This window comes from Anopheles coustani, chromosome 3 (assembly GCF_943734705.1).
Source record: "Anopheles coustani chromosome 3, idAnoCousDA_361_x.2, whole genome shotgun sequence".
NCBI classification, from domain to species: Eukaryota; Metazoa; Arthropoda; class Insecta; order Diptera; family Culicidae; genus Anopheles; species Anopheles coustani.
The window spans coordinates 73,999,464-74,026,705 of NC_071288.1; the positions used below are offsets into that span (position 1 = coordinate 73,999,464).

Sequence of the window (27,242 nt, forward strand, 5' to 3'; positions counted from 1 at the left end):
ACTTATAATCTACTTCACTCTTCCACCAACAATGCCATTTAGAGCTGCTGAACAAACGAAAAGTCTCTGGTTATGATCGCACCTACTTTAGCGATGTTGTTGGTGTCTCGGTGTAAATAAGGTTTTTATTCCTTATTTCTACATGCACCAGATACCCGCATATGACTGTTTGGCTTTTCTTATGAAGAGACAACGCTCGGGCTGGCTTAAACAAGTTACATAAATTAATTTCATTTTTGCTAGAATATAAAGTGACAAACAGTGACACTTTGGAAATTTTAGTTGAAGGAGCAACAAGTCTAAATATATCATATGTTTTGGTTGACTATCGTAAAACCAATCGATATATCCTGTAAAACATTTAGTACTTCTTAAGCAAATCAACTGAAAAACTTTACCCAACACTTACAAACGTGATGTTTTCTCCTGCTCTAACTTTATCCATTGTTATAATCACCAGATTAGCTTTAATAACGGTTTTTTAATCTCTTGTACTCACTACCTCATGAATTGGATAAATGCTTTGCATGTGCCTTTAATGTAGGGAAACATAATTTAAAATTCAAACAAGCGCGTCAATAACTTGTCCATGATTGGTGGCAACACGCATTTCATAAAGCGTACAATGTACTGTGTAACCGTCTTCATTGAATAAGTAGCCCTTTTCAATTATTCTACGCTTTTTATAGTAACCGTGATAGTACACCCTTAATTTACACTTAGTAGTTTCCTTGCGCACGAAACTGATTTTCTAGAATAAAAAACCAACACTTTCAGGTTTTCGTTCAATTTCACCATATGATGATATGATACGATGATATCATATGATGATGTAAAGTGATGATTGGCAGAGTGAAGTGGTTATTTCTAGTGTTGTGCTTAATTAATGTTTTGGCGAGATTAATTCATATGACTCTGTCACCTAAAATTTATTCAGATGGATTCATGAATCTTTGCGGATTCGAATCTTCAAAGCTTAATGAATCTTTTGAAACCTTTATGAATCTTCATGAATATTTCATGGATCTGCCATGAATCTCCCCGATTCTTTCATAGGTCTGGACAATGCGACAAAAAAAAACAAAGGACCCTCATTGGCGTGTCTTTGGGATTCATGAATCTCTTGGCGAAAGTTTTCATGATTCATCAAACCCTTATAAGGCAGAGATTCATTCAAATTCATGAATCTGAATCAGATTCACACAACTCTAGTATTTTCCGTTTGATATGAACTTCTTCTTCTTGGCGTAACGACTTTGTTGGTCATGTCTCCCCCGTTAAGGGTTTACGAGACTTTTTACCCTATGTGTACGTATATAGTAATGGTCAGTCCTCCCGTACAGGGGAGGGTTTGGTCTCAGTGAGGATTCGAATGATTTTGATATGAGATTCGAATGATTTTGATATATTTGGATGAAATATGAATTGTTCAAATTTTTTCGAGTCAAGTAATTGGAAAAGTGAAGTGGTTATTACCGTTGCAGAGTTATATTTTATTCCACCACGAACCTACACAAACTCGTCTAATACATTTTCTTATCTAACTTTTAAAAGTTGTAAAAAAATCTTTGATTGTAAGCATTTATTTTCTAACCCTCAATATATTCAACACAAAAGTGAATAAAAGAAAGTCTAATGAAAATATGATTAATGATGCTGGGAAACTTTTAACATTCCTGCCAAAAAACTGTTTAATCGTCGTGCCATTACTTTCGAGCCATTGCAAGGTACTACATTTCCAGGAACTGTTTCCTCCCTACGACGAAGGGAAAATTTAATTTATCCCCTGTCCCACGACGCCGGACACCACTGACGGATCATTTATTTCGAATGAAAAATGATTGTCCAGCGAATGTGTTGTATTATTTATTAGCTGCTACAACGGCGTCGAACAAGCGACCGGCGCAATCTGGACGCCACCGTGTCTTGCCCACTCCCCCCTTTCTGGTACTTCACATGTACTTTCGTGTTACTTCACGAAAGGGCAAGCCAATGTATTGCACAAACACTACGCAAACGCATCTTATCGCATATGGTCGAGTGGAAGTGGTGACGTTCGGTACGGTGTCCACGTCTCTTTGCAGCGGTAGCTGCTGATAGCTGGTGAAGATAAGACAGTTCCTGCTCGATAAAGGATTCATGACGATGTTTGTTGGTCTATGGGGCAACGGAGTAGACCGTGAGATGACGTGACGCGCCTAATGGAAAGCTGGTCCACGTTGCAATCGGTGAGCACGGGTTCCACTCCAGGGCTTCTTGTGTCAAAGGGTTTTCAGGTTGGAGAGTGGAGGGTATGGCGGTCGAAACATCCAACCGCAAACAAATACGATGCCATTATGCCAGCTTCCCGCCAGCGTCGAAACCGACCGACCACACCTCGCTAACTAATAAACCGCAACGGTCCAAACCCTACCCTTCGCATACATTACATGCCCTCCCATAATGCCCTCGTCGTGGGTCGCCCGCCGCCGGCGAGGGTGTGAAACAACAAGCAGTTTGTGGTTTGCGTGATCGATGTACTGAAACAATTTTCCTCTCCAATTACAGATATCACCAGCGGTGGCATCCAGCAGAGTCAGCCCATCGACGGGTATAAATCATTCCTCGAGACCAGCACGGCCCATCTGAGCGCGTACGTTGCGGCCGCCTCGATAGCGTCCTCGGCGCAGGGTGGCTCGGTGGGCTCGGCGACGTCCCACCATCAGCAGCCGCAGCAGCAGCATGTCCAGCCGCAATCGCTGGTCCAAGCCGGAAAGTGGGAGGATCCCTACTTCGACGACACGACGCCGAGGAATGTGACCGCGCTCGTCGGCAAATCCGCTTATCTGAGCTGTCGTGTGAAGAACCTGGCCAACAAAACGGTAAGATCCAGCTGCTAGAAAACATCCCCTCCCCACACAAAGTGCATTGGAAGTTCCACGGACCGAAGGTGTGCCAAAGGGATGGGGATTCCGGCAACTCCTATCAGGCTCATCAGGGCGATAAAAGGGAGGATTACAATGTCACTCTGGTTCGGTCGAACGACAGCACAACGCCCAATTCTATCCGGTCGGGTGGCAAGCTTAGCTGGAACTTGGTTCGGTTGCATTATGTCGGTGGGTTACTAATTCGCCCTAGATTCTGACGGACGGAGTCCCTGATCCCTGGTGGTATGAAAACACTGGCGATGGTCATTCTGTTGTCATTCTTAAAACATCCAACAAATGAACGCTGACACGGGACTAACTCGCGCCGGAATGGACACTTTTCCCAGCGTTGATCACTGCTTTATGAGCTTTATGCATATGAGACTCGCAGTGTGCTGTCGTCATGGTGTCAATTTGAGTTCGAAAATAAATCACCTGTACATGATAAATGTTTGTTTATGGAGAATTTGAGCTATTTTGATAAGTCTAAAGGTGCAGATAGATGATAGCATTTTTTGTTCGTCGGAAACTTTCATTCGTCTTCATTTCAGTTGACTGAAAGTTTCCGAATTCATCTTGCGTTTACACAACTCACAACAAAGTAACGCCAACTAACTGTCAACTGGCAATGATGAGCCGGTAAACAACCTCTGTAGAATTGTAAACGAGATGTATAATTGTTTCTATAAAATTAGTATTAATACTCATTTAGCGTTGTGGATCATGCGAGTGAACTTAAATCGCATAAAAAGACGCTGTTTATTTGGTTTAACGATCCTTCTAAACGAATTTATAGTTTTGACTCCTTCTAAAGCAAGCGTGAAACACATTTCATTGCTGTAAAGCAAGCCGTAGACGTTACATATTAATCTGCACAGATGTTTGACGTCTACAGCCTTTCCTTAGCTCTTTCCAACATCCCTCGAGATATTCGGGATATCTGGAGGGATGTTTGACAGACGATGGGTACGAGAGAACAAAGCAAATCTGTAGACGTCAAAGATCTGCACAGATTAATATGTGACGTCTACGGGCTGCTTAAAATAAATTTCTAGGCTGGCTACCTAAAGTGAAATTTTAGTTGGGCAAATAAAATTGCTTGTTCATTTCGTGTTTTGACAAGAGTAAAATGAATGTTTGACGGTTGCTGTTAAGGAACCGAAACGAACGAAAGATGCAGTCGTTTAAAACCACTTCAATAGTGCTTGGTATCAAACGTTAACCACAAAAGTTTTTTTGTTCGTGATTTTTTAACGTGGGTGTTGCGGCCTGCAACAGTTTCTCGGTCCAATCTTATTTTCTTTCAATTTATCTTTATTCAACACGTTTTTATAAACACTTGTCCCTATTTTATTTTCTTATCTAGAGCGACAATGGATGGTTAAAAAATGTACACGTGTTAGTTTTGCTTCTGTTCTGAACCGAAAAATGTCATCACGTGTCCCGGCTGGAGTTCCTTTTTATTATTATTATTATTCTTTATTCAAGATTCAACAGGTGAATTACCCCAATGAATCGTCAGTTTTAACAAATAGTTTACAAAACAATCTTCAGTTAACATTTATAACTAATTACTATGCCAACATTGGACAAGTGATTCCTTAACAGTAACAGAGGTTCGGTTAAAATCTATTCTATTGCTAAACTTATTCACAGAACGACACATTGCGAGTATCGGAGCATTTTCAGCGTACCTCGTTGTAGTAGGATTCACATATAGGAACTCATTATTACGCGTAGAATAAACAGGAACACGAACAGGACATTGACTCAAAATATATGGTGCATCAATTTCACCAGTCAGCAATTTGAACAAAAACATGGCTTGAGCCACACCTCTCCTATGCTCAAGGGGTTGCCGACCGAGAAGCAGGCAACGAGTCTGGTAATCAGGCAGAGGGCCGCTAGTCCACCAAGGAAGCCTACGTAGGGCGACGCGAGTAAATTTACGCTGAATGGACTCTATCCTCTGGTTCCAGACGTCGTAATAGGGAGCCCACAAAACAACATTAAATTCAAGTATTGATCGTACCAGCGCCGCATATAAGGATTTAAGGTACACAGGGTCAGAGATTTCCGTAGAGTTCCTTAAAACAAAACCTAACGATTTGTTAGCCTTACTAATAATATGCTCATAGTGCTCACGAAATGTCAAACTAGCGTCAAGTATGGCACCAAGGTCACGTACAGTAGTACACCTGTTAATCTCTTGACTATCGAGCACATAAGTCTGAGTGTAAGGATTTTTACGCCGATGGAAACTAATCACATAACATTTATCCACACAAAGTTGTAGCTTATTAATATGGCACCAATGAGTCAGTTTATGTATCACAGATTGAAGGCGGTCAGTGTCGCTAGGGATTTGCACTTCGTTGAAAATTTTTACGTCGTCAGCATACATCAGCACAGAATCCCACTGAAGATATCGCGGCAGGTCGTTAACAAATAATACAAAAAGCAGAGGACCCAAATTGCTGCCTTGGGGCACTCCAGAGTCCGCAATAAAGGAACGTGACACAACTGCCCCAATCTTTACCCTATACACTCGATTGCACAAATACGACGCTAGCCAAGAAATAAAGTCATTGGCAATCCCTAAATGACGCAGTTTAGACAGTAACACTTGGTGATTAACCCGATCGAACGCTGACTTGAAGTCCGAGTACACAGCATCAACCTGGTTTCCTTGCCCAAAAGCCGCAATACACTACACTTTTATCTTCTTTTCAGCCGCGTCCGTCAGCTGGTCGTCTCTCTCTTGGATCGACCCTACGGCCCTAGACAAGCTAGCGGACGCGGCTTATCACCACTACTACTACCCAACCGGTAAACTTTGAACTGCCCGAACGGACCGTTGTTTTCACAACAGTGGATTTAAACTGATAAGAAAACGCTCCAGGAATAACCAACTACCAACATGCGTAAACTAACCGATAAGAGAGGCTGATAAGCTTACAAACCAAACCCACCAAAGCCCGAAAAAAACGAAAAGTGCATTAAATAGAATTGTTTTGTATATTTGAAAATTATAAAAAAAAAACTGCATTAGCAAAATGATATCAAAAACTGGTTAAACTAAGTAGGTTTCAAAAGTAGGTCGAAGAATGGCCTTTAAAAATGTTTAATTCCTACGCTTGGCTCCTTTTCATTTCGTTCTTCTAAAAACTGCTCCCAATCGTCATTTTTGCTCTGGCATGTCTTTTGCATCATAAATGATGAAGCCCTTTTCCCAGGAGCACTCATACGGAATGATTTAAATTAGCTTCCGTACCGAACAAACTGACGGACCGAAAGCGGCCGACTGCCGACCCACACAAAATGGCAACGATCGGGAAAACAATGCTGGCACGCGCATTATTTGCAAACAGGTGACTCGACAGAAAACCCCAAAATTTATTCATTTTCCCACCATATGCTGTCGCGCGGCCCATGGGGAAATTTTTCCCGACCGCCCTTAATGATTCCCGCAGGGTGTTGCTACATTTCGATTAATTTTCCCACCAACCGCACACACCAACACACAATCAGCACAAAGCGCTGGCCAACCCTTCGACCCCCTTGCGGCTAGCGAGGAAAAATAAACATTCATTAACGGAAAGACAAATTAATTTGCTTACCTTCTTTCCCGCCAAGGCTCACAAACAGGCAAACAAACAAACAAACGAGCCAAATTATCCTGCGTTTCCTGCGACTGGCGGGAAAGTCGGAAAAAAGAGCCTCGATTTTCTCCCGGGTCACCAAGGGCCGGAGCTCACCGGGTCCGACTTTTGAGTGCTTGCGTTAATTATGCAACCTCCGCATAAGTCAACCCCGAAGGATTCCCCTGCCACCGCTTTCCGCCTGTCGGCAACATAAAAATGATCCAAAAATTCGATTGTTTTCGTCCAAAACCGTACTCCAAGCCGGGGAACGCTAGAAAATGGCCCCCACCTCGAAAAGAGTGGCCGAGGCGAGTGGGATCTTGGGTTCATAAATTTTCCTCCGGCGGCAATAATTAACAGGTCGCCTTGGCGTCGATAACGCTGGCTGGGACGAATTATGGCGGCCTCCCTCCCGGAAGTTCCGGAAGGACACTTTACTGCCGGCGGTTATCTATCACCGCGGACCGCTTTTGTTGCTAAAACCGCCCATTCGGGGGTCATTTCGTTCCGTTTTATTTTTCCACCCAACCTCTGATCCACCACCCAAAACTCTCTTACATTGGACGCGTTATCAGCTTTTAAGACCCGCCGTAGTTTAGTGCACATCGATCGCGCAGGATCATCAAAGAAATGGCCTCTCCTCACACCTACTTCTGTGCGTAATTATACCTTTCTAACGACGCCATAGCTGCACAAGGTTTGCCTCTAGAGTGAGCACCCGCCCACCGACACTGCCGTGGGAAAAGTTCATCAAAACAACCTTTTAAGGTGCAGTCAAATTTATGAGTCGGTCGGAGGGTTTCTAAATGATGTCTCTTCCGCCACTCTTCGGAGCCTGTGGCCTTTGAAAGTTTAGTGCCAAGCTGCCAAGAAAGGATATTATTATTTTTTTATGATTGATATCGGAACGGTGCCGTCGGAAGAAGGTCCATCATTTTGAATTAGGAGCAATTAGACAGTTTTACATTTTTTGGTGGTGATCAAACAGTAGGAAACTTCCTTGAACCGATTTGAAATTCCTAGAAATGAATAACATCGATGATCTGTTTCTTCTACACTTTTCCTTCGACCAACGAATGGTTCAAGAACCGTTTATGTGATTTAAAATAAATTACAAAGTTTCCCCTATGGATTCATGGGAAAACTTTCCTTCCCGTTGGAGAATGGTGCCAAGTGTATGGATTGAGATATTTTGAGACCAGAGGAAAAGTTAAACTTTTCCGTTGCGTAGCTATAATCCATGTCCCTAAACTGGACAGTACCCAATCCAACGAAGCTTGGGGAACTTAAGAAAGTCTTTGAAGGGACGGCTAAAGAAATCCGTAGGATTCGCAACAGAATCTCTCTGTTCTGGCGCTTGTTGGACATTAGACAAAGCAAGCTGGGGTAGGAGATGAATCCAGAATGAGAGAAAAAAAGCTCCTCTAGGCAGCTGTTTCCTTCCACAAAGTCCTCAAGATGGATGGGCGCTTTTAGCAGCGCTCCATCAAGGGGCAACAAATTTAAACACGAAAAGGTCGATTTTCGCCTCTTCAAATCCTGGCTGCTTCCACGGCGGGGAAGGGGACAGATTTAGTATTCATAGCAATCGATGCTGGCAGCGATCCGGTCCGAGGCAGGTAGCGAACGCTCCTCGAGAGCGCTGGGAAAGCTATCGAGAAATTATTAAGGAATCGTCAAACCTTAGCCAGCACCGAAGTCACAACTTTGGGGGCAGGGTAAGGTCCTACCGAAAGCTGGCCGAACCGGGGCCCCCGGAAAGCCATTATTCTGCGCCATGTTTGTGCGGGAGGCCACTTTGAATAATCAAATTAAATATTTACCCACGACGAACGCATTTCTCATTTCATGCTGCGCGCTCCTCGGATTGGCTCTGATGGAATGCCGGGTTTGGCAAATGGGATTCCGTGCTACTGCTGCTACCTCGCGCGTTCCAGGTCTCGTGGATTCGGCATCGGGACATCCACATACTCACCGTCGGCAGCTACACGTACACGTCAGACCAGCGGTTCCAGGCGACGCACCACAAGAACACCGACGACTGGACGCTCCAGATCAAGTGGGCCCAGAAGCGGGACGCCGGCATCTACGAGTGCCAGATATCGACCCAGCCGGTGCGCAGCTACTTCGTGACGCTCAGCGTCGTCGGTAAGTATGGCGAACTTGTTCTCGTTTTTCCTTTCCCATTTTTTTGATCATTTGCATATCTTTGAAGCGTGTTCGCAAGAATGACGGTGCTTAATGTAAGAAGCTAATCTTTTGAAGAATATTTAAAATCGTTCCCTTGTCACCATGAAAGAAGACTGTTTTCATTTCATTCTAGACGCAACGCGTCGCTTTCAACTAATTAACGAAAGTAAATAACGTGAACAGTAAATTATTTATATTTTATTGATGTTTTTACGAACATGTTCTACTTAAATAATCATTTAAATTATTCTGTGTCCTTTTTACATTGTCCAATTACATTGCAACACATCCCATGAAAGATTTGACATCATTACCAAGTTTACAACGATATAGTTTATATATTTCGACTAGCTTGACGCCCCGTCAATGCTCGACGAAGAAGAGGTTGGGAAAAGAATTATTGTTTTTTTACTCCTGACTTGAGGTTTATGTTTTAATTTGATAGTTACAATAACAGGATATTCCATTGATTACCCGTGTTGTATAAACCCTGTTGTATAACATTTGATGAATACACCTTGACATATGTCGTTGTCATAGGATTACAGTAGTTGTCAGAATGCATACATATGAGGATTTGGGGTTATTTGAATTAGAACTATGTTTGAGTCTAAATGTTGGTTAATATTAATGATAACCCCGTAATTGCTACGAATGTTTGTATACCTTGTTTTACCTAAAACTTACAGAAAATTGTAGACAACCTTTGGTTCATGCAACACAAATAAAGATTTTGTACATTTCCCAAGTAACATTTCCAAGACCTATTAGACTTCAACAAGTTTTATCAATGTTTTAACATGGGTGTACCAAGTCCAATTGGTTTTATAGAGGTTTCCTAGCAGGCAAAATAGTTTTAATAATTTTGGCATCCTTAAAACCTTTTGAGGATAGCTATAAAACCGCTCATTAAGTCTAAAATCTTAGTAGACTTGAAGAGTCTGTAAATACGCTGTTAAGTCCTTCTTAAAACCTTCTCTTAAAACCAATCAGTGATTTTTGGTCTAGAAAAGGTTTTAAGGGATGGTTTTTACAACGTTCTGTAGAGTGGGCCCTCTTACACTTAAAACGGGTTTATGAAGGTTTTATCACAACCTTTAAGATATTTTACTCTTCAGATGAGACTTAATGATGAGCATGAACAACAACGTTAGAACCATGATAAAACTTAAAATGTTACTTGGGTTTTGAGATGTGTTGTTTTTTACCAAAAAGTGAAAAATGTGTACATACTTGTTTTGTTTGTGTAAGTAAATCTGTAAAATGATGTTATCAAAAAAAAAAAGATCTTCAATCTTCAACAAATTTGTCGAATGTTTCAGAATCAGCATTTCAGCATTTTCAGTCTACACAAAACTCTACACATAAATAAAATGCTAAAATATATAATGGATAAAGTTTTAATAAACACAAAATTTGCGCCATTTCACTCTTGTGGAATGTTTGAATCACCTTGTTAGTTTATCGATTTGTTTCAGCTTGAGAAACATCTGACTCATAAGCAAACAGAACTAAAATCACAAGGCCACAAAGCTAGTGTTACTCAACTTTCCCTCCGAATGGTGGCGCTTTCGATATTTGGCTACCGTGACCCTGGAACCGATCACGCACGTAGCGCTTCGCTCGAAATACGAAATTATGCAAATACATATCCTGAACGGTTCGGGCGCCTGTCGGATTCGGCTCGGTTGAGCTGTAATTGAACCAAACAAAATTATAATTGTTGTTTATGCCCGTCCCATCATCCCCGGGTGGTCGGTTTCCCGGTCGTAGGCTTTGCTTTCGGTGTAGAAACTTGGCGTTTCGCCTCAGGTCCCTTTAAGCCACCCCTTTTCTCTTCCGAACGCTACCATTTACTTAAAATGAAACGAACGAAGCAAAGTGTAACCAAATTGAGACGCTCGCTTGTTTTGGGCAAACAATCAGCATTATTGACCGGACTTGTTCAGTTTTCACTTCCGCGCCGTTCGCATCCCCTCCGGGACCTGTCCGATGCTTGCCATCGATCCTCCGGGATATCGGGGTTCGATTACGAATTTGGCAAACCCTCGGTTAATCTTCGACACCGAGCCCGCCGGTACCCGCCGGTAAGCTGGACACGTCGGATTTGCATTGGAAAGCCGGAATTCCCAGCTCGACGGACCGGAAGCGGTGTAATTATGTCAATCAACCACGTTTCGATACATTTAAGCGAATTATGTGCCCGAGAGTTGGGTGGATACGGAATAGATTTGAATTCTATTAGAATTTTATTCCAAATCACAAACACGGAGTGGCAGTCTCTCTTCCTACTTCCAACAAAATGGCGTAAAAGGAGGTGAGGAAACTTGCTTGCAGCAATTAGTGGGGCTTGCATTAGCGATGGGGATTTGAATAGCGATGAGTTAATTATTCACCATTTTGCAAATGCAATCGCTCTCGGGGGAGAAAGTATAATCCGAGACCGGAAGGAGGACGGATGGTCCCAACATGAGCTCGTGCATAAACATGAAAACCGCATGCTTCATCATGCACCGTAGGCATTAACACTAACGGCAAAATATTGATGTAAAACTAACGAGTGCAATTACTGTTTGACAGAAGTAAACTCTCAAACTATGTTTTAATATGTGTTCACATACTTTCGGAAATAGTAGAAGAAGTAGATGTAACATAGGCTTTCACAAAAAAAATTACCATCTTTTAGCTCATAAAAATATCTCTAACATAATTCAATCGTTGAAATTATCACACTCTCTGTTTTGCTAAAAACCTAAATCATGAATAGTAAATTTGTGGGTAGATAAAATTAAATTTAAAGTAAACAAAACTTGTTCAATGCTTGCTGTATGTTTCTAGATTTGCTTATTTTCATTTTACCTTTTCGAAAATAAACCACCATACTGTGTTTAGTTTCGATTGAAAATCGTTTATATCACTCTATCGTTCTATCGGGTCTGATACAAATTGTTCGTCTTTGTTCCTTCACTTGATGAAGCCTTCGAAAGTATGTTGTCCTTGTGTCATACCCTTTTTCATTGAATCGAGTTCAACTCGTTCTGCGATCGATCTTCTCAGCACGACTTTATTTGGAATTGTGCCTCCGGTTTCCGGAGAAGCACCTTTCATTCGTCTTCAATCGATTCAGTTTCGTTATTCCCATGAATGTATTTGGTTTCGTTTTTGACAGATAAAACACAAAACCACCTTTTTACTAGCACACGTTAGGAGAGTAGGGTAGGAAAACTTTACGTTGATGATGGCAGGTAGAATCAAGCTAGAGCAAACTCTAATATCCTCTTGCTTTCTTCACTCCTGGTGGCTGATTTACGAATGCTGATGAGAGCTACCATTGATTGGATGATTGCCGAGCGTTGATATCGCTCTACGGGGAAAATAATTTTTCCTTCCAGGTGCTTGCATCCTATCGCTGGCAGCGTTATTTTATTCCCCCTCGCTCGAAAGTTCCTGATCTTGCACCATCATTATCGTCGTTTTTCGCTATCGCAAACCTGTTTTCGATTGTGGTGTAATCAGGTTGATTTTATCTTTCCTCTGCTTTGGAAAAAGTTGAGAAAAACGTTCCAACTTATTTTTCTCGCTCTAATGTTTTCCGCTCCACCAGCAGCTACTGCCACTGTTGGTCGTCTTCGATATGCTATCGATTTTAAAGCCGAACGATGTAAAGGTGCCGGGACGCGGAAACCGACGAGAAAAGCCTCCATCGCCCCGCCGTGGACGCATTTTCAAGGGTACTCTGCACGGGCGATTTAGATGAAATGCAAACAGGTTTATGCGATTTTCAAAAGCCTGCCCCACCATCGCACACTCTTAAAACCCTCTTGACACCTTATTGTTTGCCGGAGGGGTCTTTCTCCGCACGTTTCGTGAGCCATTACAGAGGGGGGAGAAGAAGCGGAGGGTCGCTGTTTGTGATGGGAAATCGAACTAAATTGTTTGCCCCGGCGTCGGCAAAACAAACCGAGATCCGCTCAATCCGCACGCCGTGAAATGCTTCGGATCGGACGGGCTTATCGGCAATTGATGGGTAGATAAATTGAACAAATTTGCCTTCGAGTCGAGTTGGATTTCCGGCGACGATCGTACGAGTGTTCCTTCCGGTTTCGGGGCGATGGGTCCGGACGATTTGTGAGCCAGGCAGATGGAAGGAGAAGTTGAGTTGGAGTATTGAGAGGTTATCTAAAATGCTTCCTTATTGATTAGTTTTGGGTGCAATAAATCGGAGAGGTTTTGTTCATAAACTAAATAATCTGCTGAAAAGGTAATAATTTGGTGTTTCTTGAAATGTGGTTTATAAGGGTTTATAATTTGATATATCGAATAATATTATTCGACTCGATATTTTACATAATGTAATTTGTGTTTTGTGTTGTTTTATTCTTTGCAATTTCATTGTTTAGATATAGAGCTTATTATCGACTCTTCATATGTTATAATCGGCCGTACACAGCCAGTTTAGACAAAAGTTTTAATATTTTAATTTAGTTTAGATTTTCTATTAATAAAGCGATACACACTCTTAAAGTTTTTTTTACAGCTTCTTATAGTATTTTTAATGTAAGTTTCGAAAATCTTTTTTAAAATCTCGAAAATCTCTTTTAACGTTAGTTAGAAAATTTTAATTTTACTTGTGAACCTTTTGAACAATATTGCTACTGATTTACTGCAAATTTAATTTAAATTACCGTTTGTCACAGTAGTTTGAAGAAGATTTAAGGGCACTACTGAGTATATTAATGTTAATAGAAGATCCATTTCCAGACGCTGTTAGTATCCCTGCATTTTGAGAATGTCCACCGAAAATGAATTACCAAATATAAATTTGTTATACAACATTGAACAAGATAAATGGTTTCCAATGCATTTATATATTATTTTATGTCCTTATTTGAGATTTATTAATTATCATTCTTCTAATACCAATATCGCAAAGTGAATCTTTTTTGCGTATTAATATTATTTTCTATTCAAGATAATGTATACGCTTTACGTAAATAATAGTTCTCGGTATTTCATGAGACGAAGATTCGGATTAACCGATGAAATCTTCCTCCTCTTGTATCTTGGAAACACGAAGGAAGTGAGGTTTTAAATAGCTTGGCTCTACAACGACTCCCCTGTCAGAGGTTCTACGTTCCCTGCTTGCGTTTTATCGGTTCAGTGAACTATTGTCTCCGGTGGAATGAAACCATCCGGAAAAGTCTCCCGGAGCGCTGTAACAATTGAAGAACATTTCGAAAGTTGAAACGGAAAAGTACCCTGTCTCCGGCCGTCAACGATTTCCAGGGAAATATATCATTTTCTTTCTTCGCCTTGCTCTTCGTGAAGCTAAGGACACTTTCGTACAGCCCGAGGACCCTACTCCTACAAAGGCACCGGAAGGTCGAGCAATTTTCACACCGATGCGGCGTAAGAAAATCGGCCGGCGCACAGGAAGTCTCGCACCGTTCCGTCGCTCCGAAGCGGGAACCGGCGGCGGAAGCAAAAGGCAAGCGCTTTCGGGTTCAGCCGACGATGAAGATCCAAGCGGCCACAAAAGGTTCGCGTTATTTATGCATCGAAACATTCTTTAATTGGCGAGCTCGTTACGTTTTCGGGGCGAACAGAGGAAGATAATTTTTCGGTGGTTTCAATGCGGGAGAGAACACTGTTGCATCCGGATACCCGATCGTACGTCCGGGTTTTCCGGAGCTGGGCTGAAGCCGAACTACCGATGGTGGCGGTGGTTACAACCTCTATGAGCCATCAAAACCATTCGCAGCCCGGACGTCACCACACTCGTAGGCGGATGCGTGGAGGAAACTTTGCCGACGCAACTTTCACCTAAATCATCGTAAATTTCCCGACAAGAACTCCCGGTTTCAATTATTTGTCGCTATTTTTCTCGACTTCGCACATTCACGCATCCGGTGGCACATGTGCGTACATTTTATTGTGTGTTTGTGTAGTGTGTCGAATATGCGGGTGTATGTTGTTCACTATTTGCTACCTAGGAAAAATGGTCTTGCGTGATGGATTCTATACAATTTTCCCGAAACCACAACTTCCGATTCGGTGAAGCATTTCGAAAACTTAGGAAAAGTTTGTGCGTGAACGATGCTGAAACCTCTTCTTAGGCAGGATAATTTTCATTCTTTGGAAAGGAAAGAAAAATAATCAGCATCTCATGCAAGGATTATATTTTAGTTTCGACAAGCTTGTGGTAATAAAAAGCATAGACTCACTTGTTTCAAGCTACCTCCTTGTTATATGCCTTGTTCTCCGCAATGAATCACTCTTCAGTGAGTTGTGAAATATATATGCTCATATATCTTTTTTTATTAAATGATCTTCAAGTTATGGTTCGGTACATTTGATGACAATTTGTAACCTGTGGGACCTCCTTGCAAAGTGTGGGAACTCCTGCAGGAAAAGAAACACGTTAAACCAATCCCGCAAGGCAACGCCCGTCGTCGTGCGACATTTGCCTTTTGACGTGGTTGACGAGTGAAATTGGCAGAATGGAACCGTCAGCCGCCATTAGGCGGGATTTTAACACTTATTGCCGGAAGTCAAAAATGATATGGAGGAGGAGGGGGGGATGAAGAAAAGTCAGGCGCCAAGGGAAACGGCCATTAAATTACACACATCCCGGGAACGTTTTGTGCGGGTGAAGATAATAAGGCATCAAAGTGAAATTTTGCCGAGCGAGATGAGACCCGGACTCGGATGCCACGAGGGCGAAATGGTGGCAATTAATCCAGCGTGCCGTGTTTCGCGGTCCCTTGGCGCCCCCAGTCCGTCGTCGTGGCCTTGTGGCTGCTCCGGCTGGCGTTTGGTTGGTTCGAGGTTAGCGGCACATTTTACAACAAAAATGAGCGGAGGAAGGAGGAGTGTTTTTTCGGTAACATTCTACACTCCTGCGTAATTGCTTAATCATTTTAATGACTTAATCGCTCGTTTCGCTGCGTCGTAGTGTTGAAATAATGCGAGAAGCAATAACGTTACTTGGGATCACACATGGGAGTAGCGGGGGCACCAGAATCATAGGGTGACGGAGGGATAAGAAGAGGAGAAAGCTTTCGGGACCATCATCTTTAACGACTTTGCAAGAGGAATATTTATTTGTTTAAAAGAAGATTTCTTATGTGTGACAAATTTTCTTCAATTATTTCATGATCCTGCCATTCGTTACTAACATTGTATTTATTGAAGATTTTTTCTGTTGAACTTACGCTAAGAAGGTCATTTGTTTATATCTTCTAATTTTCCAAAGTTTTCGAATACATCCGCACCTTTCCGGGTATTATCTTGAAGTACATACATTTCCAGTGTCGCTTTAATTTTAAAAACATACATACACACATATGTATTTTTTTACTTCATTTATTAGATACCAATTTGCATGTAAAGTTAAATTATGATATTAATTGATACGTTATTCCCTCTCCATATTACTTCCAAATATTTTTCCAGCCTTGCATCTCAAACATTGTATTTACCTTAATGTAAATTTAAATAAAAAGAGGAAAACTTGTTGGAAAAAACCTTAAATGCAATGAAAAATGTTAGGTAGAATAGATTTTAAAAACTAGTTTTACTAGCCTTTCCTAACCCTACTACGACTTATTATATTTATTTACATTGTCACTGGTTTTACTAAGTGGAACCGATTGAAAACTCGTTTCTTAGAATTATTTAAATGTGTACTATACTGTGTATGGTAGTTGTTGCTTAACTGCTTGCTGTTGATAGTAACGATGTTACATGCGTTATGCTGTATCAAGTTGGAACGTTAATTAAAGAAGTTGGTTTTGAATTCTTTACAATTCCATTATGTGAGTTTTTGACATGGAGTTTATTATTGGTGTTGCATATGTTATAACCAGCCGGACATGTGTAGTGTAAAGCAATATTTAATTTTTTCAGTTTAGTTTAGATTTAATTTAGATATTAATAAAACTGTTCAAACTCTCGAAAACTTGTTCACGCCTCATTATAGCATTTTCTTTTGTCTAACATCAGTCCGAGACGTTTAGCTTCTTTTTGCAAGGAATATTAAAGTCATCGATATTAAGTTCACTATTTGGGAGTTTATGTTGATATACGAACCTTGTAATAAATAAATACAATAACTTTACTACTGATTTAACGCCATTTAGTTTTAGTTTCTATCAGTCACAGTATTTAGAAAATGATTTCAGGGCTGTATTGAGTTTTTAAGTGCTAGAATTATACTTTTTTCCAGACAATGAATTGTTTGCATCCCTTGCCGTTTATTTTTGTCTAATTCTTGTCCAACCTAATTAAACTATTCCTGTTGCATACTTTGCATCAAATTCAATCCATTTCCGATGAAAGGCGCTTAGTGAAAGATGCCTTATGAATTAGAAAAAATGTTTCCAGAACAACCAACGTATTAAAATAAAAGTGAATTATTTTTGATCCTTTAGAATACGCTTTGTGTTTTCTTCTGCTGAACAATGCTTCGGCCGTACACTCACAATATAAAAAAGTTACATCTGCATTGTTAATTTCTTTGAAATTGTAAACTGTTCATAATCGCATGGTAGACAAATGAAGAATTCACCCAAAAGAAAATGAATTATGCATGCTTTTGATTTGCGTTCGGATGGAATTCCGGACATTGTAAAACGGTCCGCGCCAAATGGTCGCTTTCCCTCGCACAGTTTGTGGCAAACGCGGTTGGAAAACTTTTTTTTTCCCTGTCTCCGCGTCCCGGTCAGGTCTGCAACAAACTGTACGATCCACGAAACTTTTCCATTTTCGGTACAATTGTTTCTTGCTCGCAGCAGGACACCCGCCGAGCGGGAGCAGTCGACCGAAGGGAACTCGCGCAAATTGTGCAGAGAATATGGAAAATAATTACTTCTGTCCATTAAACTTCTGCCCGAAGGGGGTCCGGGACTTCAGCCGGTTCGGGGTGTATCTTAACTGTTTCTTGTTGTTTTTTTTTCATTTGACTCATTATTTCGGGAAAGATTGGGATTCTGCAACGGACACTCTTATCTCCGGAATGATGGTTTGATTAATTTGCCGAATGTGTATGTGGTCTCGTGAGGAAAAACCTGTTCCATCGGGAGCAACGAACGCGTTATTCGGCGCGACTAAAACATACTCCGTGCCGCTGCGTTTGTCACAACTGTTATGCAAATTGTTGCGAAAGAATATCTTGTGAAATATGATAATCTGGTAATTACTAACCTAACCTTGTCCGCCCTTGCCGGTCGCCCCTTCGCCGGGGGTGTCGGGGCCGGGTCACCCGGGTCAGTTCATGCACTCGAAACGAACGAACATCGTCCGGTGAGCATAAAATAAAACACACCATAACGGAGCACACAACTGAAGGAAGCGCCGGCTCGCGCCTAAGATTTCTCCGGACCCGATAAGGCGAAACGAAACGCCCAAATGGCGGTCGGTCGTCGTGTGGCCAACGTCGTGTGGTGGTGAGCCCCGGACGGGCAGGCAAAATTATTACATGAAAGTTATAATTTATGAACGACGCTGGCAAATGGGGCCCCGGGTCCCAACAATGGTCACAGCGTGAGCCTGATAATACCGTTGTAGTCGCGTTGGAAGAGTCTGTGTCGGAAGGAGCAACAAAAAAAAAAAAAAAAAGAAACGAAACGGAACGCCCCGAAAGCGATCCTTTGGGTGGCGAATTTCCGGTCCGAAAAACAGGCCAACTGGGGCTCATGGTGGAGTCTCGTCTCGGCCTGCTAAGATGTTGTACTTCGTTTTTGGGTAAACATTCTTGAATATTTATTAAAGCATCGAACCCTGCGCTAAGCGGCCTTCCGTTACGGGTATTCATGTTTTTTGCGGTGCCTAGTTAGACATGACTAATTCCAGGATATATTGCCACCGGTTGTTTCGTTTTATTCTTGGTCATGTTTTTTTTTCCTGTTCGTTTTCTATTCCAATTCCACTCGCAAAACATTTTCTTCGGCAAACTCGTTCCGATGGAAATAAACGATTTCCCGACCAACTGTATTAAGTTTCCTCCGTCTACCCAGTGCCCTTTCCGTGTGGTTTATTTGTTGTTTCTCCCATTTTCATACACCTCGTCGACGACCAAGAGTTAGGAACGGAACCCGCCGAAAGGGTTTCCGTGTCCGTGTATCGGAACGGGAAGCAGTAATTAAATGTAACATGAATCGAAATGACCCCCAAATGGGGACGGAAGTCATGCTTTTTGACGTGACCGTGGGGTAAAAGGGTGGGCAGGCAAAAAAAAAATCGACAAACTTCGTGTCAAAGGGAAATTTCTACCGCTTGTTCCGCATGTCCCGTGTGAGTTGGTTCCCAATAAAAAAGGAAAAAAAAGTACGCGGAAAGCCCTTATCCGTTTAGCAGGTGCATGGATTAGATTGCTTAATTAAACTACTAACAAGTGTGGCAGCAAAAGGTTGTTGATGAGTGGACTCTTTTTTTTCTCGTCCTTCCCGACTCGCAAACAGTGATGATTTGCGTGAAATTGATCCGATAGTTTGTTGCGGCACACGCGCCACGAAGGCGATCGGACCCCGGAAGCAAATGACGGTTAACATGAAGCTAATATATGACCCCATTTCCGGAACAATTCATGTTTATTTGCCCTTTCGCTGTTCTGTTAGTGGCTGGGGACTTAAGTGAACGTGCCTAGTGGTGTTCGTTTCAGCGTTTGTGTTTGTTTATGCCTCATCCCGCAAATTGAGACATAACGACATGACGAAATCATGACATCAGCGTGTTATTTAGAATGATTCATTGCAATTGAAAAGGAACAAGCTAACTAGAAAGTCATAAAAAAGATATTTAAAGTGGACCAATAGTAACCAAATTAAATCTATATCTATCTCAATTTTTCCAAGGATGAATTTTTTTAACTATTTTTGTTGATATTCTCATACTTTTTACATCCCTCCCGAACAGCTATATTTTAAGAATGAAGAAAAAATTATAAATTAAGAACTTTAGAACAAGTTATCGTAAAAAGTAGTACACGAACTTCTTAAATAAATAAACATCATGTGGTGAAATTTAAATTTCCCACTCTAGGGATGGGAAAACGGGTAGCCCCCATACTACCTCCAACTTGCTGAAAAAGTAAAAATACAATATTACTAGCAGCAATTTCGCAACTTTTGTGGTTACTAAAAAGAAGGGCCATACTTGCAATATGAAATCTCTTCTGCAATTCCTGGACTTAAGACAATAAGCGTTCATTCTTATGACAAACATGCATTGTTTGATTGAAGGGAAGTTATTTTTTTAATCATAAGTTTGTTGAACTCATTTTCTTACCATGTTAACTCTTTAACCCTTACCTAAATATTGCTTGAGGCGTAGAAATAATTTGATGGACTGTCATCCTACATGAAGTAAATGAAATGGTTGCTCGTATGCAATCTCGTAACCCAAAAATGGTAGAAAAAAATTGAGTATCATTTATGTAACTGTTATGAACACTAAATCGAAAGGTTTCATACTAAATTTTCAAATTCATCCTTACAACTGCGGGAATGTCAGAAAACGTAAATTCATTAAAATTGAGCTGATAGACATACGGTGAATCATGCGTTGTTTTTTAAAAGTCCTGTTTTTATACTCATAGTTCTCGATTGAGTTCTCGAAAGTGATACTTGGAAACTTAAGATAAAACGAAAACATTTCTCATATCAAAAATTTTGTTTTCCCGGATGAAATGTGGTAAATCAGCTGGTAAAAATATAAACAAGGTGTAAAACGATAGTCAAACCTATTTTTGTAGGTATTTAAGAACGCATTTATCGCCTGTAAATATTCAACCTCAATTATCGCCCCGAGGTTTCTCGATTGGTATACTTTTGCCCTAATCAAATTATCTTTAAGCTCTCATTTGAACAAATTGCATGATGATTAAACGTGGTTCACCAAAGCGCCGTATTTCCTTCCAAGTTTATTTATATATACAACCCTCGGTGGCACATGGCCGCTATAATTACTTCCCATCAAGCAAGCAACGCGGCAATTATTGTGCATGCATGGCTTGGCTGCATTTGGGAAGTGCATATTGAGTATGAAATAATGTCCCGATGGGCCACGTGTTCGCCACGGAAAAGTCGACGGCGGCGAAGGGTGCGCGCGGGGAAAGCTCGCCCGGGAAAATCACGCTGCATCGGGTCGGGCCTTCGGCACGTTTGCTAGGGGAACATAATTTTCTTTTAATCAATGCTTCGGCTTTAATTTAAATTTAATGACACCATCCGTGCCAAGACTTCGTGCCTTCTTGGAGCGGTACGTGCATACGCGAGCCAGCCACCTTTGCTCGCTTCGCAAAATCCACACCGAAACAGCTCGACGTCATCGTTCGTGGTTCATTTAGCAACCGACCCGGAACACTCCCATGCACGATGACGACGATGATCGCTCGTTCAGTTCTGTTTTCCTGGGACCTCCTTCCCCTTCACTTGCCCGCAAAGGAAACGGATCATTTGAAGTGCTTCCGAAAAGTGCCCGAGCAACAATTCGAAACAGCGTACTTCCCTTGTGGGCGGTTTGTCCTCGGTTTCCTTGGCGGGCGCTTTCCGAAGGGACTTCCCGAAACGAAACTCCCGCGTCTTCGGGAGCGAGGTGAGGGAGGGAGCGTCGCGGGGCGGAAAGCTGGGATTGGGTAAAGATGAACTTTGAAATGATTTAAATTAAATTAATTTTCCCTCCGGTACACCCGGGTTGGGCGCACGAGTCCCGGAAGTTCCTCCTCCCGGTCCGGTGCTTGCGTCGGCAAAATTAGCTCCGGCAAATTGAGTCTTTTCAGCGGACAACGTGCATTACGCCCGGCGCGCTGTTCTGCGCTTTCTTGCGAGCTCCGTTTCCGTTGGTCATTTCCTTTACCCAGAAAATCCCATTTCCAGAATTGGCAGGGCATTAGTTTATCGCATCGTTTATTCTACGGCAAAAGTTTGCAATTTCCAGCTTCGTTCCTTCCGGTTTCCTACTCCTTTTCTTTCATTTCCCACTAATTATTGCGACCATTTCTTCCTCCCTACATGAAGGCAAAGTTTCCAAAACGATGTTAGAAAAATGGGTATCATTAAAAATTATGTGTTCCATGAGTCGGTTATTCTATTACAAACGCACTTGAATCTTCTCGAAACTTGAAGTGTCTAGAGAAAATGATCTTTGACTAAACGAAATGAGGAGTATTTTATTGTATTTGAGATATTAATTTTATTCGATAAATACTTTCCAAGAAATATAGCGATATAATTAAAAACATAGTAACATTCTAACTGCACGACGATTTGAAAATCTAGCATCAATTTAACTGATAAAAGTTCATTTTCCAGTTCGATTTCTCTTTTTCCATTTTTATGAATTTGTGAAAAACTAAGCAAAACACTTTCTGAGACAACAAGTAAGACGAAAGAAGTGTATAAATTCTAAAACCATGAATTGAATTAAACAATCAAAGGTAATTTCAAGGAAAATCACAAGAAGGAACTTTTCTCTTCAAACGTCAGCGTTCATCTTCGTATCACTTTTTCGAGTAATTGTAATTTGATTTTGTACGGTCAAACTCTGAATGGAGACTAATTGACTTCTTGTTAATTGAATCTCTTGTTTATTGTACGAATTACAATCTGTTTGTTCATCAGATTATTCAACACATCTATTTTTCTTGTCTTCTATTCCGCAACTTATCCTGTGAAAAGTAACAAATGCAGGCTTAAGTATTCTTTTTTTAAATAAAAAAGTTTACAATTCAGTTCAATACCTTTAACGTCTGAATCGTAAGGGTAGGTCGGAAAGAGTATAACGAATAGAAAGAGAATATCAGTGCAAGTGTAAAGTAAATTGTACAGGCCTTCGAAAAGGACGAAAACAGAAATGCAACGCGCCTTTAGATGTGAAACTACGAATTATTTTTCCATTTGCCTGCACAACACGCCGTGGAATGGACACGATCCGTTGTAAAACACTGTTGTAACATAGTTTTTCATTCTGGTGCCCTCCCACCCGCTTCTCAGGGCCATCGTTTTTATGGGCTGAATGTTGTTTTGCATCAAGCTGTGGTGCTTTTTACTCCTTTTTGTGATCCTTTTTTATCGCTGCATCGCCATTCCTACGCCCTATAATGCTTAATTGCATTTTAATTCCTAACACATTGGACTGTAATTACAAAACCACCCATCCTTTGTAACTTCCGCTTTCGTAGCGATCTTTGATTCGCCCCTCGCGTGCCTCCATGATTCGTCCTCCGCCACTCAACGAGCCCGCTTAGTGATGTGATGATTGTATCGGGTGCTCTAGATCTAGGGGCATAAAAAAAAACCGCCGTGGAAAGGACGAGAGATGGCAAGGATGGCAAACGGCACTGTTTAATATGCACCTTGCAGCGCTACCCCGTGTACGTTTATGCATCCTTTTTTTCCCCCCCGAGTCGCATCGAGCTTAAAACCACTGCGGAGCGCGACTGCAACCTGCCACAGATTAAAATAGCTTTTGCTAAGAAACGACCCATTGTTCGCATTGTTGCTGCTGGCGTGTCTTTTGTGGGTGCCCACATCCCCCCCCCCCTCTCTTCCCCCATCAAATGGCATGCTTTTCTTTGCATCTGCCTGCCATTGTGTGCAGTTGCTTTTACGTGTTGTTACGCCACGAATGTCCCTGACATTGCAAAGCCATCGAACGGCAACCGGATTACACTGCAGGAGAATCATAGCGTTGAGAGAAAGAGAAAAAAAGCCAGCTTTTCCTTTCCTGCGTACCATCACGGAAGGCTGGTGGTAAATGGTGGAATAAAAATTCGCTTTCCTTGCTCATAGTCCGCAGCTCAACCTCCCCGGACACACGACACGATGCTGACAGCCACGTGCAGGTGTAAATTATGCAGTTTAGATTTAATCAATTTCGTGCCTGATACGGTAAAAAAAACCGGCAGGAAAACCACGCTGCACTATTGAGTAAGGAAAAAATGCAGATTTCCCACACACACACACATGGCACGTATGGGTTAGATCGTTGTTATTCACGTCCGTTTTTTTTTCTCTTTGGCAGAAAGCATGGAACGTTCTATGGATGAATGAAGGAATTCATTTTAATCTATTGTTTTAGATCATGTTTTCCGACCTGAGTTTTGTTTTTTTTTCTCTGCAGACGGTGGCAATTATACGGGACTATGGTGAGGCAGTTTGTTTTCACCGTCTCTACGATATCATTTCAGTTGGATGAGTTTGATAAATTATAAAAAAATTTATTCGTCAGAAAGTGTTTGGACAGCTAAGACAATATTTTTTTATACAATTTACTTATGTAATGTTATGTTATTATAAATAAATAAATTATTGATACGGCTTGGCCGTTCCAACTAAACATAATGATAAATAATTAAATGATTGTGTAATGCGATAAAATGCTATCGTGTCTCAACTAATATTTTCAATTTCAATTACAAATTATTAATTTATCGGAACTTATTACCTACATAAAGCTTAAAATTAAACTTAAAAATTAAACACTACGTAGCAGATTTCCATCACGTTCACCATAGAATGCCAGTTTGTAATTTTTTTCAACTCGTATGTGCATAAACCAAAACCATGGTTTGCTTGAACTTTCACATTTTCCAAATGGTTCACGGTTAAGTTTAGTTTTCTTCTTTTTTCCTCATCAATCTATGTAGCATTCACCCCTTTATGATCCACAAGCCGTCCTTTTTAGCACAAGCGCAAGTAACTTTTGATGCATGTTTTCAATCACATATATGCAACTGTTAAAAGCGTTGAAAATCTTTCACTCACTGCCAGATAGGAACGAAAACACCCCATGCCATGTTTAAATTTAACTCTCTATGAATAATTCATGCAGGACGCTTAGTACCGGTGCGTCAGGCGCCGTTAAGTGCGAGAAAATGGATGTGTTTGGTGGAAAAATAATGTCCTTGAATATACTTTCTTTTGCTTTCGCTTGCAGCAAAGCCGCAAAGTAAGGCTAGTGGTCGCTTTAGTGACGAAAAGTAGCGCAAAATGGGAAGGAGAAAAGTAGTAAAAAGTTGTCCAACTTTACCCTCTCCTTCCCACCCCGCTTGGAGCGGACGATTAACGGCGTTTTACGATTTCACGAAGTAACATTTCCATATGTATGCCGTGACTCGGTCGTAAAGGTCAGTTGTGCGTTTTTCTTTTCGTGACTACATCTATAAATGTGCATGCTCACCATCGCCGGATGCCAAATGTACAGTTAGTGGTTTCGCGGTAGTGTCCATCTAAGCACGCCGTGTACTGAGATCCAACCTTAGGGGTGGGATGACTTTTTTAGAACTATTTTCGCACCACGATGGTCCCATTTACTGTTTGCGTTTTCTACCGGCAAACGCGACAATGCCACTGTTTAACTTTGGATTTTTTCGCAACTTTCAACTCTCGGCACGAAGGATTTGGATGCGGGTTTTATTTCGGTTTTATTTTCTTTTACCGTGTTGTTTGACAGCGCTTCACACTTTCCGAAGCATTACCAAAAGCATGCATGTTGCACTTGTTGGTACACTATCTGATTTTTCTCTCCCTCCTCTCGCCGTTTTATTTGATAACTCCCCCCACTTTCATCCTTCGCAAACGCTTGCCAATTTTACGGTTGGGAGCGAAGCGTTTTGTGTACTACTGCAGGAAGCTGTCCCCAAACGGCACGAACTCTATTCCTTTCGAAATTGCATAAGGGTTCGCATGGTAGTGCTCTTGTTTGGCCAGCAAACGGCTGGAAATGAAGGAAAAGTAAAACTAATGCAGAAACTGTTTCGGAACAGGTTGACCACCGACCGTCGGTCAACAACTCGGAAAAGTGTGACAGGGTAAAGGCAAGCAAATAATGAAGTCTAGCTGCTCCTTTTCGTGGTACGAAAAAAGCGGTGAACATTTGTTGGAATTCTGATTCACTATGGGACTATTAAAGAATGATGTGTAGATTTTCATAGGCACCAGTTTAATTAATTGCCTCACTGTGGCTTGTTTCCAGGTATTTTTCATTGAAAGAGTAAATAAATCAATTTGTTCTAGAAGCTAAGTAAATTAAACTTGTCTTACACGCATCTGAAAATGAATTACAATGAAACCTTTTAGCTGTGGAATTTTGTGTTCAAACATATACTCTCAACTTTATTTCGATTAAGATACGGTTCACAAGACGTAGTCAAATGTGCAATATTTGCGTGTAAGATCCACATGGTCAGTTGCGTGAAAACAACAGAAATTGTTAATCTCATTGAAGTGATTCCTTGTACAAGTACTCTGAGAAGTTGGCCATGGAGTTCAAATTTCTTCCTCTTCAAAGTGGGATCCTATTCACAGAATCGGATTCCGATGCGGATTTCAGTGAAATGTAATAAATCCATCCTCTCGGCGATGTTTCCTTACAGCGCTCAGTGAAAGCAACCGTTCGCTACTTCATTTACATCCCCTCGTTCCGGGAGGGATTTTCGTTTCCCTTAAGCTGCTGGATATTATGCTTCCGTTTCGCTTTCCGACATTCCGATGATTTTCGAATGCACCTACATACCACCTTCGTTCCTGAAAGATTGCGTTGCTAAGTAAGGAAACGGTTTAAAATGAACTCACTCTACACAAAAGAAATACCCTTGAATTGATTGCAAAGTTATAAAATCTTTCTATTATCGCAAAGGATAGCCTCGTTTCTTCTCCAGCTGCTTCCAGGTAGTTCTGGTACCGGCCTGGAGTGGCTTGAGCATGGGGCGTTTTTCCCAACTATTTGTATCTAGAACCTTTCCCATTTTCCGCTCACCTAGCTGAAGGCCGCCTAAGCCGGGTCAAGTGGATCCGGGAAGGAAGGCATCCCAAAAATTGAGAAACCGTCGACGAAAGGCTAATCCTTTCATTCTCACGCTAACTAAAGCTATCAGCCAATCTTTCCAATGAATGGAAGAACGAAGTGAAGTGGAAGCGGTGTACTCCACTGCAAGGGGAGATCGTACGAAAGTTACATGCAGCTTGTACAGAAAACGAAAAGGACAGACGGAAAAGACGTAATCCGGTAAAAGCATTAGTGCTCGATTAATTAACATAAGAATCGGCCCTTTCCGAAGTGCTAAAACGAAAAAGCAAAAACTAGGACACAGGCATGAATCGAAGAGTAGAGTGTAAAGCTGATCGCAAAAGAAAAAAAAACAAACCAAAAAAGGCACCCAAAGGTAGCAAAATTCGTTTCGATAGTAATCCTTCTGACGAGCAATCCAAACGTTGATTTCGGCTGTAAGAAAGTGTGTCCAGCAACTGAAAGGGTTCGGAAACTCTTGGAGGATTTATTTACGGCAGTTTTCCTTCGCCACTCCATTCAACGGCGACGCTCAAGTTTGACTGCAAATCATTGAATTTATCCTCTGGGCTAATTCTTTGTCGCACAAAGAGCAAAACTTTCGTGTAAAGTCCTGTCCCTTATGCTTTTAGAGCCCCCCTCCCTTTATCCCCCGCGTCTTCCACGCGTTGACGTGGAAAACAAAATCCCCGGTAATTGAGTAAGTACTGAGTAA

At 41.5% G+C, this 27,242-nt stretch overlaps 1 protein-coding gene across 1 annotated transcript in view; it reads left to right on the plus strand.

The window, feature by feature from the left end:
• LOC131266568 (uncharacterized) overlaps nucleotides 1–27,242 on the plus strand; it is a 127,894-nt gene that overhangs the window by 96,239 nt on the left and 4,413 nt on the right. The window contains exons 2-3 of the mRNA XM_058269139.1: nucleotides 2,548–2,861; nucleotides 8,488–8,698. Of these exons, the coding sequence (XP_058125122.1) occupies nucleotides 2,548–2,861; nucleotides 8,488–8,698 (525 nt within the window). The remainder of the gene's footprint in view (nucleotides 1–2,547; nucleotides 2,862–8,487; nucleotides 8,699–27,242) is intronic.